This window comes from Micromys minutus (genome assembly GCF_963924665.1).
Source record: "Micromys minutus genome assembly, chromosome: 21".
Classification (NCBI taxonomy): Eukaryota; Metazoa; Chordata; class Mammalia; order Rodentia; family Muridae; genus Micromys; species Micromys minutus.
In genome coordinates this window covers 27505238-27519996 of record NC_137956.1, presented here as the reverse complement: position 1 = coordinate 27519996, position 14759 = coordinate 27505238, and the positions used below count along the sequence as shown (strand labels likewise).

Here is a 14759-nt window from a genome sequence, read left to right as displayed (position 1 = left end):
TCATACACATAAAATAAAATTTAAAAATTAAAGAATGACTTATAATGCAATTGTTAAAAATGAGTATAGTTATATTAGAAAAATTCTTGATAACCATGATAGGATGCTGTCCAGTTACTTTTTTTTATTAGACTGATATCTGCTAATTAAATTCTAACTCAGAATAAATCAAATTTTCTTTCTTTCCTTTTTTGGTGTTAGAGACAGAATTTCCCTATGTAGCCCTGACTGTCCTGGAACTTGCTCTGTAGCCCAGTCTGGCCTCCAACTCAGAGATCACCTGCCTCTGCCTCCTGAGTGCTGGGATTAAAGTTGTATGACACCAATTTTTTTTAAATATGTAACATTGACAAAATACTGTTTTAGAGTACTTGAACAATATGATTATATATAGATAATATAATATCTGGTAATATAAAATCTGATTAAGATATATTAGAAAAATACTGCCATTTAAATTTGTAAGCTAAGAAATTTTGTAAGCTTGCACACATTAACTTCTGTACTAGATCTAGAATTTTCTTATTTGAGATTTTTCTTCTCATATGAAATTTACTATTAACAACGTTTAAAAGTATTTTTAGGGAGCTGGTGTGGTGGCTTACTGGTTTATAGCGCTTGTTGCATTCGCTCAGGACCCTACTTTGATTCCTCGACCCCATGTGGTGGCTCACAAACATCTGTGATTCATTTAAAGGGATCCCCAGTGCCCTGTTCTTACCACTGCAGATACCATGCACTTCCATGGTGTACATACATGCAGATAGGCAAAACATACACACAAGAAAATCTTAAAAGTAATTTTTAAAAGAGTATTTTTAATGGCTCAGGCCTGTAATTCTAGCTACTGAGACAGGATGATCTCTAGTCCAAGGTCAGCCTGGTCAGCTTAGCAAGACTGTGAAGGGTAAAAAGAGTGCTGAGGACTTAGCTGAGTGGTAGAGCACTTGTCTACCATGTACTAGGCCCTAACTTCAGTCCTCAACACTGCAGAGGGAACTTAGTATCTCTGATATATTTTAAGTCACTCTCTGTGTTTTCATGATGTGTGTCTAGATCTAATATGTGGACCATTTTTTATCATGTTGTCTCTATTTCTTAGAACTTAGGAGCTAAAGCCAGCACCTTCTCAAAGTTTGTGCTTTCTCTATGGAATGCGCATTAACATTCAACTTTTATACATATTAATGTCTTGGTGCTGGCTAATAAAGGCTCATGATAGTCTTTAAATGACTAATACTGTTAATACTTAAAGTGGTGCGTGCTGTTTCTAAGAATGACACTGAATCTTCACAAGTTTATGAGGAGCTACTGTTGCTACCCAGATGTTAGACTGAGCACTGGGAAGCTGGAGAGGCTGAAAACGTGTCTTTTAGTCCGCGTCAGTCTAGATGTGAGTCTGTGCATCGGGCTCCACGGTCTATTCCCGAACCTCTTCACTCCTAGTTGTAAGAGAAAAGCAAACAAACCTGCAAACTTTTCCTCCTATTAAGACTTTGCATATCAGTCAGATACTATATAAAGATTTTCCCCCTGTTTGTTTTTTATGTTTCTGTATGTCCTTTTCAGTTTGTCTCCCAGTCAAATTGCCAGCAGTTCCTGAACACTGTTTGGTTCGGACAGATGTCAGGTTACCGCCGTAAGCCCACCTGTAAGAAGATGATGACTGTCTTGACTGTTGGCATTTTCTGGCCAGTTTTGTCACTGTGTTATTTGATAGCTCCCAAATCTCAATTTGGCAGAATCATTCACACACCTTTCATGAAATTTATTATTCATGGAGCATCGTATTTCACATTCCTGCTGTTACTAAATCTCTACTCACTTGTCTACAATGAGGACAAGAAAAATACAATGGGGCCAGCCCTCGAGAGAATAGACTACCTTCTCATCCTGTGGATTATTGGTAAGTCAAGTGAGCAGAAGATTTGTCTTTGTTATTTAATATGCCCTGCTTAATGACAGTATGAGTATGGAGTTCGATTTGTAATTTTGTCCTTTGGCACAGCTAAGACATGAACATTTTCATGATCATTTATCTAATTCCTTTACAAAGGTTAATGTTCCTGATTTTATAACTTTATATTGCTTAGATATATGAAAGTCAAAAATTCTCTCTCTCTCTCTCTCTCTCTCTCTCTCTCTCTCTCTCTCTCTCTGTGTGTGTGTGTGTGTGTGTGTGTGTGTTTATGCACATGCTTGTGCTGGTACACATGTGTAGGTATGAATGCAGTGAGGGCACATCATGTGACAAAATTTTTCCCAGGGAGGTGCAGCATACACGTCTACTTTCCACAGATAGGGATCTCATGGCTGACCAAAGGATGGATACCACCAGAGTCCAATTTGGTGAACCAGTGAGTTGTATTGGGCTTCCCTTCAGGAATATGGGTGAAGGTAATTCAGGGAACAATAATAACTAAAAAACAGCTGTATCACTGAAGCCATCCCACAAAGCTAGGAACCTAGAACACATAGCACAGCCTGCAGGCAGCTCAAGGGTTTGGAGAGTGTCCTTTCCAGGGGCCTCAGCTGGTCTTACCTAACTCTGCCAGGCATCGGTCTGGTCTCTGCTTCCTTCAGACAGCTGGGCTGGTCTGATTTCCTGTGGTCTGAAAGGGACTCTCAGCTTTTATTGTTTACTCAGCCACAGGGACTTTATGAAGCTGTTTTGAGTAGTTTACCTTCTTGCCTAAGGAACTTCTCAGCAGAGTAGAAGGTTTCAATCTCCTGTTATACAGCAGTATGCACATGTATATAGAGGTTAGCAAAACACCACGTGTGTATACCTCAGGGACATCCACCTCACTTTAAAGACTGTATCTCTCACTGAGGGGTGGGGCTGGATAGACCATGCTGGCTGGCAAATCCTAGTGATTTCCTGAGTCTCTTGTTGGTATTACAGGTGTTTGCCGCCATACCTGGCTCTGAGTGTGTGTTCACATGTATGTCTGTGTGCTAGGAATCTGTCTCTGCCTCCTAGCACTGGGATCACTGGTGTACACTGCACCTGGTAAGGGATCTCTGCTCAGCATGTGGTGAGTGTGGTAAGCAAGGCTCTGGCAGGCCTTGTTTAGATTTCATTCCTAAAGCTAGCCCCGCAGAGGTCTATTCCTTATTTGGCCATTTTCTCCTCCTGAGGCTGACTACCAAGGTCCAGCTCTCTAAGTATTAAAGTCCAGCAACTGAAAGCCCCTTTATGCTCACCTAATTAGCATAAAGTTAACATCCTAACACAGGGTTTCTTATAACTTTATAAAGTAGCATTTTCTTATGCACCATGTTTGTATCCTCTTCATCCAGATGCCATCGGGGACAAATACCCTTCCCCTTCCTGAACATCCTTTATCTCCTGTTATCTTTGTCCTTTATTTCCTGCCCTCTGTCCCTCTGTGTGTGTGGGGGGGGGGGACTCCTTTATGCTGAGAATTGGTCTTGGGGATCCTGAGCCAATAGTTTTGATTTTTATGTCTGTGCTGGGGATCTGAATTTGCTTCCCCACTCTTGAGTGACAAGCACTTTGCCAGCTGAGAATCTTAAGGTGATTGTCCTGCAGGCTTTACCGCTGGTGGAAAGGTCAGAATGAACTTGGTTCAGCCCACGCTTGCTGTAACTAGTGCTGGACCAGAGTTCTAGAGTCTGCCCAGCTCATTTTACTTTAGCCATGTTTAAGCACACTACCATTTTGGGGGAAAAGTATTCAAATAACAATTAACTGGGCCCTATAGGTACAACAAAGCTTAAGAAATGTTTACCTTAAACTCTTAGGAGAGTACCTATGTCTTCATCCACCTGTAAAATGGTTTCTTGTTGACTTAGAAACAATGCTCAAGATAAGGGTCTGGGGAGAATGACTAAAGTAACCATAATGCCTGGGAGTCAGGGTTGACCTGCCCCTAAGATGACACTAAGTCACTCAGGCTGTTGTAAAGCACAAGTGGCATCACTCATAAGAATGGGCTTAAGGTCTAGGCATCTGGAGTAAGTTCTTGGTATGGAAATCCTGTCTTCCATTCCCAGTGGGTGTCTGGATCTGCTTGCTCTCACCTGCACTCATCGGGTTACACCCCAGCTGAAGGGAGCTTAGGCCTCAGTCTTGGGAAGCTAGGGGAATTGTCCTCAACAGCAAGAGCCTGTAGCATTGGTGACAGTGAGTCCAGCACCTCACCTAGAGATAGGCCGCCCAAGCTGAAGGAATGGGTGGAGTCGGTGTCTTGAGTCTGGGCTCACTACCTGAGCAGGAAGGGACAGAGTAGGGGCTGGAAGACAGGTGTGGGACGCATGATCTTCAGGTATGTAATATAGTTGTGTAGACTTGCCAGTGCAAGTCTAGAGTCAGTGCCTAGAGATGGAGCCAGAGGGTTCAGAGTGGTGGCTGAATCTGTGTTCTCTCCCTGAAGGAGGCATGGGGGGGGGGGGGGGGGGCAGGATTTGCTTTTCTAATGAGTGTGAAGTTTAAAAGATACAGGAGTTGGGGTTGGTTCAAGCAATGAATTGATTCATATTGAACAACTAGAGGGATGGAATGCTAGTAACTGAAGTGAGAAGAAAATCTGCAAGTGTGAATTTGAGGCAGGAATAAGCTCAGTTGGACACATCTCTAACTAGAGGTGCAGAGCAGAAAAGTGCCTAAATAAGTTGAGTTTAGGAGAGAGGTATGGACATGAAATTGTTATATAACTATAAATTAAGTTCAAAATAAATGTGTTTAAAGAGAAGATAGCTCAGTCAGTGGAATGTCTACTGTGCAGGCTTGAGGACTCAACTTCAGGTCCACAGCACCACATAAAAGCCATGCACTACAACGTGTACCTGTAACCTAGGAGCTAAGAAGGCAAGACAGGTGGATTCTGCAGCTTGTTGGCCAGCCAGCAATGGGCTCCAAGTTCACTGAGACCCTGTCTAAGAGATAAAGTGACAAGGTGACTGAGGAAAGCACCTGACATTGGCCTCTGGCTTCTATACATATGTACATGATGCACACATCTACTGACCACACAAAAATTACAGCAATTTGAGACTTTTGTCACATAGTTGCTATTTTAAAGCCACTAGACTGCATAAGATCATTAAAGCACTATATTTCATAGTTGAAAGAGTCAAGAACAAATCCTTGGTCAGTGGCTCACATGTAAGCATTTATCTTCCTGGTTTACTTCATGTCAGTTAGTGTCCCATTCTGGCCAATATGAAACTTGAGGTTATATTTATATTTTTAAGTCACATGAAACATGCAGCTTTTTTCTTGAAAGTTTAAAAGATTTTCACTAAAGGCTGTTGTTCCCTTCCACTAACCCGCACTGCCTTTAAAATCCAATTATATCAGGATACAGTTAACCCGAGAGCTATAAACACTTTGTCTCTAAAGTATTATTTAGCATATAGTTGAATTAATAAACCTGGCATATTTTCTTTTTATCATTTTAGGGATGATTTGGTCAGACATTAAGAGACTGTGGTATGAAGGGCTGGAAGACTTTTTAGAAGAATCCCGTAACCAGCTCAGCTTTGTTATGAATTCTCTTTACTTGGCAACCTTTGCCCTCAAAGTGGTGGCTCACAACAAGGTGACTGTTTACTGTCAATCAAAGACACATTTATTTCAAAAACTAAGATAACTATGTGTGTAACTCAGACTTAATATAGACCCAGATCTATGTCTTATTATTTTCATTTTAAAATAATCTGTGTGAATCTGGTTGCTTACTTTTTTAGTCCTTTGAATGGTTTACCTTTTCACTAATGGTTCCTGAAATATGTTGGGTACCATGGTTGATATCTACTGTATCTAATTTCATTTCCACTGCAATTCTTTAAGACAGAACAGAAGTCACTATTCTCATTTTGCCAATAAGAAAATGACTCAGATATTAATAACATATCTAAGACTATATATATAGTCTTTAAAAAGACTTTAAAAAAAATCCAGTTCCTAGCTATTTTCTTTCTACCAAATGTTTTATTTCTTCATTTAGCTCATTTACTTAATCTCTTATCATTTTACTTTTCATCAATATTTATGATTTCTCAAAGCCAGAAGATGTACTAGACTCTATGTTAGCTATGGGCTGTCACATTTAAGGAACTGAGATACATAATATTGCCTGACTTTTATTTTTTTGCTACTTATATAGAAAGAGCAAAGTGATTCTATCAGCTTACTTTATGTAACATCTGTTTCTTTAATTGGTCAAAAGTAAGCACCGTGTTGGTGAGAGAGCGATTCAGGGACTGAAGTGAGAACCCACCAAAAGTCAGAATTGACTGTAGAGAAATGAAGTGCTCAGACATAGCACCTGATAGGTTCAGTGGCACTAATTTTTCAGACTAATTTCTTTACTTTAGAAGTAGTTTTAGAATCCAAACAAGACACTTTGGGAGTGGAAAAATTCATGACTAACAGTCACACAGAACAACTGATACATGGTCTCAGGCAGCAGGACAGACAGACAGCCGTATTGTCTAGGTACAACAGCACTCTTCCTTCTTATTTGAAGGGGGTGACTTTTGTAGTTTGCTCTGAATTCCTAAGTCAAAGGACTAGGTTCAGTATGGCATCTAATTAACTGACAGTATATACATTTTCATGGTTTATGTTATAGAATTTAGAAAAACAAGCTAGTATTTCACTCATAAAATGTTTAATAAGTTTTATAACTTGTTTATCTCCTTTAAACCAAAAAAATTCTGATAACTCTCTGAATGTAAAGTGTTATTTCCTAATGTACATGGAAATTTTTTGTTTGGCTAGAACATTATGTAGATCTCCTACAAGGTGACAATTTCAGACATTTCAGAGTATTTCTCTTCATTTTCCTGACCTTTGGCTTCTCTTCCCACCTCCAGTTTCATGACTTTGCTGACAGAAAGGACTGGGATGCATTCCACCCCACACTTGTAGCAGAAGGGCTTTTTGCTTTTGCAAACGTTCTGAGTTACCTTCGGCTCTTCTTTATGTATACAACCAGCTCTATTCTGGGTCCACTGCAGGTAAATAAGGGTCTTAAAGAATGTTCGTTGCATGACACTGTTGAGTGTGCTTACCCACTTCCACACTGCTCTCCTGATGTTAAAACTCCACTTGACTTTTGAAAATGACTAGCAAGACTGCTTCTGGCTCATTGATAATTTTCTTTTAAGCATTGAAACTTAATCAAGCTGCCATCCATTGAACTCCCCCTTCATTCTGTGGCTATAAATATTCGTAATATATTGTTAAGTTTCACAGAAAGGAGTAACATAAAAGTTAGCTTTTTACCCAATAAATTTCATATTTAAGCTTTGAAAGGTAGTTGGCTTTTAGTAAAAATACTATTTATAGTATTTTAACATATAGATATATACATGTGAAATGAATGACAATAATTAGGTAAAGACCCCATCTGGAAGAACCCACTGCTAAAATCTCAGCTAGAGTCACCCCCCTGGGACCTCCACCCATCCCAGGTCTCTAGCATGTCCTAGAGATGCCTCCCCAACACCGCTGCTTTCCTGCTCTTTGCCCTGCTCTCCCTACATCTGACCCCATCCTCTCTCCCACCCAGTTCTGTCCTTTAGATATCTATTTTGTTTCCCCTTCTGAGGAAGACTCAACCATCCTTCCATGGGCCCTCCTTATTGTTTGGCTTCTTTGGGTCTATTGATTATAGTGTGTTTATCCTGTACTTTATGGCTAATATCCACTTATAAGTGAGTACATATCATGTGTGTCCTTTGGGGTCTGGGTTACCTCACTCAGAATGATTTTTTTTTCTAGTTCCATCCATTTGCCTGTGAAATTCATGATATCCTTTTTGTAAAATGGCTGAATAGTATTTCACTGTGACCCATCTCTCCAGCCCCCTTGTAGTTTTTGAAAGCATTTCATAGAGCTTTTCACTGGAGTTATCTGATCCTTGGCTTTTTTTCAGTGAGAGGTTGCTATTATTGGGTTAATTTTTATATCCATTATAGGCTTTCATATTGCTTATAGACTTTCTATATCTTTATGACTTATTATTGGTAGGTTGTATATTTCTAGTTATTTGTCTATTTGGACTACTCAATTTATTGTTCATAGTAGTGTCCTATGATCCTCTGTGTGTGTCTCTTTCTTACGTATCTCCTTCCTTTGTCAGCTAACATGTGTGCTTGTTTATTTGCATGTGTGTACGTGTTGGTCCTGAGGTTGGTTGCAGGTGTCTTCCCTGACACCTGGTGCTCTCTATTTTTTGAAACAGGATTTCTCACTGAAGCTGTCATTCACTGATTGTCTGAATATCTGGCCAGTGAGCTCTAGAGATCTGTTATTTCTGTCTTCCCCATTCTTGCAAACAACACGCTGTGTAGCAGGCACTTGACTGGTGGCTCATATCCCCAGACCTCTTTTCTCTCTCTTAATGGGTTTTTGCTGTTACCCAGACATGTGAGTCATGAACTTTTGTAATCCTCCTGCCTCAGCTTCTGGTGCTGGACAGCCTGTGCATTCTTCTGCACTCAGCTTGATTTCCTTTATTTTTTTGACAATTAAGAACATTTTTTCTCAGTCTACACTATCATTAACTCCTTTATAAACTTCAGTATTGATAGCTTAATTCTCTTTCTTTTTTTATTTCTTTACACTTTCATATGTTATATTATTGCTATGACCTCTCTGTCCACAAAAACAAAAAAAAAAAAAAACAAAAAAAAACAAAAAAAACAAAAAACATTTTGCAGTCTTTGCTGCTAGGCCATCACATACAAGTTCCATATTCAAGCCAGCACCTACTACTGTGCTATCTCCTGTACTACATTTAGTTCTGTGTTATGCAAGAACTGATGTCAGTTTCTGCTGTTCTTCAGTTTACTCACCTCGATATTTAATTTGGTTACACTTATTTTTCTTAAGCTTAGTTGTGTGTGTTAAAATGTTTTTGAAAATTATTTTTGAAAATTAAAATTATATCATTATAAGTGATCATGTTCAAAAACTTTATAAATAAGTGAACAGTGCCAGAACTTTCTTCAAAGGTCATCTTTCCTGAAGTTGTCAAAAGCAATATGACTGCCTTAGCACATTCCCTGCTGACTTAGGCATCATTATATTCTGAATATTCACAGTCCGAATGAATGACTTTGTTTTCCTAAGTGACCCACTAAAGTTACTGCCAGTACGTTAAAGAAAATGTATCTCTTCTCTTTCTCATGTATTGAGTTTTGTGATTCCAAACTCACCCTGTTTCTTCTATCATCATTTTGCTAGAGGTCCAGAAGAGTGCAGTGCAGGCTTTGAAAAGTACCACATGACTTAGCCACTGCTGCAGAGGCAGGGTTTCCAGCTAGGGGCACCCTAAAATGGTCAGTGCAGCTCATGCCTCTTCTGCTTAAGTAGCCAGCTCACTCTAGTGGGATAAAGGAGCTTTGTCACACTCCTGTAAATACCACACACACAAACACACACACACTCATAGGCACACACTCCTACACATGAAATAAAAATAAATATTTTAAAAAGATGCATAGTCAATGTTAAGAAGTGCTGTCAAAGTAGTTCTTAATTTTAAAAAATCAAGATTTATTTAAAGTACCTAATTTTCAGACACTGAAGGGAGTTGGAACGAAAATGATATTAGACTTGAGTAAAGTCTTTATTGTCTCATGAGAATGTACAAAGATGGTGACTATTCCTTGTAGTACTAGAGCAGCTTGCACCCAGAATGCTGCCATGCAACAGGGAAGTGAGAGAAAGACAGTCGCTCCTGGAAAGGAGTAAGGACAGTCGGATGATGACACTGTCCTTTAGGAGTAGCTGAGGATTAGCTACAAAACCAGATGAAATGCTTCACTTTAAAATGGTTTACTATTTGTGAACTTTAAGAAGCCACATAAATATAAGCATTTATTTTTCTTTATATTTTTTAGAGAGTCCTTTTCTTTTATCTCTGCTAACTGGCCTTTAGATAATCTCCATGTTACCAGCAATGGTGATGCTTGCCTATAATCCTAGCATATGAGAAACTGAGGCAGGAGGATTGTGAGACTGATGGCAAGATTGACCATTGTCTGTGTCTCAAAAACAACAACAGTGAACACAAGGAGATGAAGCTCTCTGGGTTTTTATTTTCCCTCCACAACAATGACACCCTTGAAGACTTTGTCTGGAAAGGGCCGTGCATTTAACACTCATGGTACTGATTTGATAGAATGGCTTTTTGTTAGGTAGCTGGGTTTGTTGGTTTTATCTTTTGTATTCCTAAAACTGGAGTATTGATACTCTCAACATATGGCTAGTTAAATAAAGGGTGTGAGTTGTGTATCATGTGTTTGTTTTTGGTTTATTACTAGGCAATTTCATATTTAATACATGGTTTTTCCAACAGTTTTAATGTACACCTATGTGATACATCCACAGATTTCGATGGGACAGATGTTACAAGATTTTGGGAAATTTCTGGGAATGTTTCTTCTTGTTCTGTTTTCCTTCACGATCGGACTGACACAGCTGTATGACAAAGGATACACTTCCAAAGAGCAGAAGGACTGTGTGGGCATCTTCTGTGAGCAGCAAAGCAACGACACCTTCCACTCGTGAGTGTCTTCAGATTTTATAGATGACTTTTCTGAGTTCTGTGTGGGTTGATCATTACACAAAAGAACTTAAATTGTTCCCTAAAGGAATCCTTTTTGCATGTCTGCAAGCTTTAACAAATGCTCATTTTTCTTAAATCATTTTTCATCAGCTTTTCCTATAAGATCTTAAGTAGTAGATCCAAATCATCCATGTGTCTTTTCTACTGAAATTTGTCTGAACAGAGGACATTTGACATTTTTACACTCTTAGCACCTTGGGAAATTTCTTTCATCCTTCTCATAGATTAGAGTGTTCAGCATCTTTGCTTTAAACCAGTGATAATGTAGCAACTCTTGGTTATCAGTTCAACCCAGAGCACTCATGTTTTCAACGTTTCTTAAGAGGCCACTAGAGTTGAGGACCATGAGAGCTTGAGGACCAGTCCCTGGTCTATCATAAGGAATGGTGCAGATACTCCCATCAGGGTACAGAATGAACTAGGCAAGTGCTAAACACCAAAGTTACACCCCAGTCTTATTCTCCTCACTGTTAAATAAAATGCAGACAAGTATGGACTTACACATTTATGTGTTCTTATTATGTGCCAACAATTCTTTGGGTAGTTTGCATGTCCTCTCATTTAAAGAATAAGATTTCCAGACTGGCCAGGATAGACAAGTTAATAGGGGTGATTGTATAGGACCTTGCTGTTGTTGTAATGATTTGGAACTGTTGCAATTTAAAGCCAACTGAAGGCTGACGTAGAGGACTGGTAGACTCCACTTAGATACCCTATGGACTGCTGTATTGGGACTATAACAGCAATGAAAAAATAAAATGAAATAATTAAATAGGAATGCAGGAGAAGGTGCTGATACTAAGGTGTGGCTCTCTAATTGGTTCTTGATTTTATCATAAAGAAGGCCAGGAGCCAATTGCTGGACTGAAGGTACAGGTGGGACTTTCCAATTCCCAGGAGGAAAAGGGAGATGCAGGGAAAGAGAGGGGCTTTTCGGCCAGACTTTGGAACAAGAAGCATGCAGCAATCATGTAAGATCTCAGGGCAGTTAGAACCAGTGGCCTCCCATACCAGCAGATGGTGGAGGAGGTGGGCGAGGGCTAGCTGATAGAAGCCATTAAGCTTAGGGCAGAAGGAGAGACAGAGACAGTAAATTGTTAAGGACACACATTTCCAGGTGGAGAGTATTTGAGCCCAGCAATTGTGCTAGCAGGCAAATTCTAAATAAAGCTGAGAGTTTTTCATCCTTGGAGCAAAGGTGGGTAGAGAGAGAAACTGGGTCAGTGCTGGCAGTGTGGCATAGCTAAGCTGTGAGGGACAAAGGGGGCAGGGAGGGGCCAACGTGTGGTTGCAGCTCCTGGGCCAAGGCGGTAGCATGTTTTTAAAATTACACACAACATAGGAATTATATCTTTGCACATCTTTCCTCACTTAAAATAAGACTGTTGGGGGCTAGAAAGATGGCCTAGTGGTTAAGAGCACTTACTGCTCTTGCTGAGGAGCTGGGATTGGTTTCCAGCACCCATCCTGGTGGCTGTTAACTCCAGTTCCAGGGGATCTGGTGTCCTCCTTTGACCCCTTCAGGATTCTGCATGCATATGGTACGCGTATATACACTCAGGTGCACACACATAAAATAAAAATAACATTTAAAATAAGACTCTCTCTCTCTCTCTCTCTCTCTCTCTCTCTCTCTCTCTATCTATCTATCTATCTATCTATCTACCTATCTATCTATCTATATATATATATACACACACACACACACACACAAAATGAAAATACAAAATAAAACAAAAAATAATGTTCCATATGTATAGTTTTGATATAAATACATTGTCTGTTCTTCTTAATTAATTTCCTTTTTAAACAGAATGTACTTGCCCTTACAGGTTCATTGGCACCTGCTTTGCTCTGTTCTGGTACATCTTCTCCTTAGCACACGTGGCCATCTTTGTCACCAGGTTTAGCTATGGGGAAGAACTGCAGTCCTTCGTTGGAGCTGTGATTGTTGGAACTTACAATGTCGTGGTTGTGATCGTCCTTACGAAGCTGCTGGTAGCGATGCTTCACAAGAGTTTTCAGCTGATAGCAGTAAGTGTTCTCTTCAAATCACATGAAATGCAGAAAACCAAGTAACTAAAGATTGCAAATTTATGAATAATATTTTAAATTAAATATAGATTTAAAAATAAAATGTCTAATAATTGCACAGTTTTGACTAATTCTTTTATAAGATGCCGGAACATTTAGACAGTTTTAATCAATATCCCCCCAACCTTCCCATTTGCATTCAGTTTGTGTTCTTATCTGTCCTGCTTTTTCCTCCTAGAATCATGAGGATAAAGAATGGAAGTTTGCTCGAGCAAAGCTCTGGCTTAGCTACTTTGATGACAAGTGTACACTGCCCCCACCTTTCAACATTATCCCTTCTCCAAAGACTGTCTGCTATATGATCAGCAGCCTCAGCAAGTGGGTCTGCTCACATACCTCGAAAGGCAAGGTCAAACGTCAGAACAGTTTAAAGGTGAGGTGTTAGAGGCTGGAACCGCACCACAGTTTTACAATTGTTCATTTCAATTGTAGTTCCTCTTTGTTTCCCTTGTTGATACAGAGTCTTACTATTTAGCTAGCATGGAACTTGGCTTTGTAGACCAGGCTGGTCTACAGTTTGCATCCTGTGTGCCTAGCATGGGCTGGGATGATGGGTGCTTGCTACCAGCGTGCAGCCGTGCCCAGCTCAGATGTTTGAAAGCACTAATATGCAGGCAGGTGTGTTTTACACTGTTGTATTTCTAATGTGGGGTTCACTATACAGTATACACATTTAATAAACCACTGAGAATGAAAAACAGAACTGGGGATTTTTTCAGTTGGTTTAGTTCTCTTTTTAGTTTTCAAGTTTCCCTAACACATGAACTCCTATCCCAGTCTTTCACTACAGATTTAAGGAATGATTATTAGTTCATACTGATTTTAGGACTTGAAAGTTACTCAGTGTATTTCTTATCCAATGTGTGCTGTTTGTAAACCATGGATTGCTAAGTTTCCTTAAAGACCAGACAGTAATATTTCGTACTTTGTAAGCCAAACAAAACAGAAAACACCATCTAAGAAGTTATGTAAGAGAACAATTTTCCCTATAGATGAAATTAAAAATATAGCAGTATTTTGAGCAGTCACTGTAAACTAGGGAAAACAGAATTCCCTGTGGTTGGGTTAAATTTTTGCTTAATTAGAGTTGAAAAACGGGTTGTCCGTTATAAAATCATTTACAAAGATTCACCTGTAAAAGCATTCTTTACTCACAAAGTAAGGAAGACAGGAAGTGGGTTATTGGTTTGTCACGGTAATTTACAGATCTCTGTAGTAGACTAAGTATTACTAAGACTAGGCAATTTTGAACATGAACTGAGTATGATTTATTCCAAAGTAAACTATCCTCTAAAAATGTACGTATTCATGACTATATGTTAAAACTTGCCTCATTTAAATGTTGTCTCGGGGGCTGGAGGGCGCTGTGATGGCTGACATTTGCCTAGCAGGCACTGCAAACATGTGTGTACACATGTTCTCTGACATATACATGAATACCTATGCATACGTTGTCCTGCTGCCATTTATTACCTTATGGTTGCTTGTTTTGAAGGAGTGGAGGAACTTGAAGCAAAAGAGAGACGAGAACTACCAGAAGGTGATGTGCTGCCTCGTGCACCGCTACCTGACGTCCATGCGGCAGAAGATGCAGAGCACAGACCAGGCCACCGTGGAGAATCTCAACGAACTGCGCCAGGACCTGTCAAAATTCCGGAATGAAATAAGGGATTTGCTTGGCTTTCGGACTTCTAAATACGCTATGTTTTATCCAAGAAATTAACCATTTTCTAAATCTTGTAGAAATAATTTTCCATAACAAATCTGAAAGACTGTATTTGCATACCTTGCAATTAAATCAATAAGATATATATGGGTATAAACAATTACACAAAAGCCATTCTTTAAATATTTATAGCATAAATATATGTCATGTAAATATGAATATAGAGTTAGTTTTTTAAAACCTGTCTGTGGCTTTTTGTAGAAGCAGAACAGTGTTATTAGCATGCTATTCTGTTTTCTTAGCTGGTCAGTGCTTAGATCCATCACATTTAAGAGGGGCAGCTATCAGTGTACACATTGCCCACAGCATTTTATAAATGAAGATCGGCA

The 14759-nt window shown here is 39.4% G+C and overlaps 1 protein-coding gene across 18 annotated transcripts in view; it reads left to right on the top strand.

The window, feature by feature from the left end:
* TRPC1 (transient receptor potential cation channel subfamily C member 1) overlaps positions 1-14537 on the top strand; it is a gene marked incomplete at its 5' end in the record, with an annotated part of 41766 nt that extends 27229 nt beyond the window's left edge. For 7 of the 18 annotated variants that reach the window (XM_080933956.1, XM_080933971.1, XM_080933969.1 and 4 more), the window contains 7 exons: positions 1570-1906; positions 5428-5567; positions 6847-6990; positions 10373-10548; positions 12443-12644; positions 12883-13077; positions 14200-14537. In XM_080933956.1, coding sequence (XP_080790082.1) covers positions 1570-1906; positions 5428-5567; positions 6847-6990; positions 10373-10548; positions 12443-12644; positions 12883-13077; positions 14200-14427 — 1422 coding nt within the window. In that variant the 3' untranslated portion in view covers positions 14428-14537. Of the gene's footprint in view, positions 1-1569; positions 1907-5427; positions 5581-6763; positions 7001-10340; positions 10549-12442; positions 12645-12882; positions 13078-14199 lie in introns of all 18 variants that reach the window. The other 11 variants (XM_080933970.1, XM_080933960.1, XM_080933959.1 and 8 more) reach the window with 6 other exon arrangements.
* Positions 14538-14759: the final 222 nt, after the last annotated feature.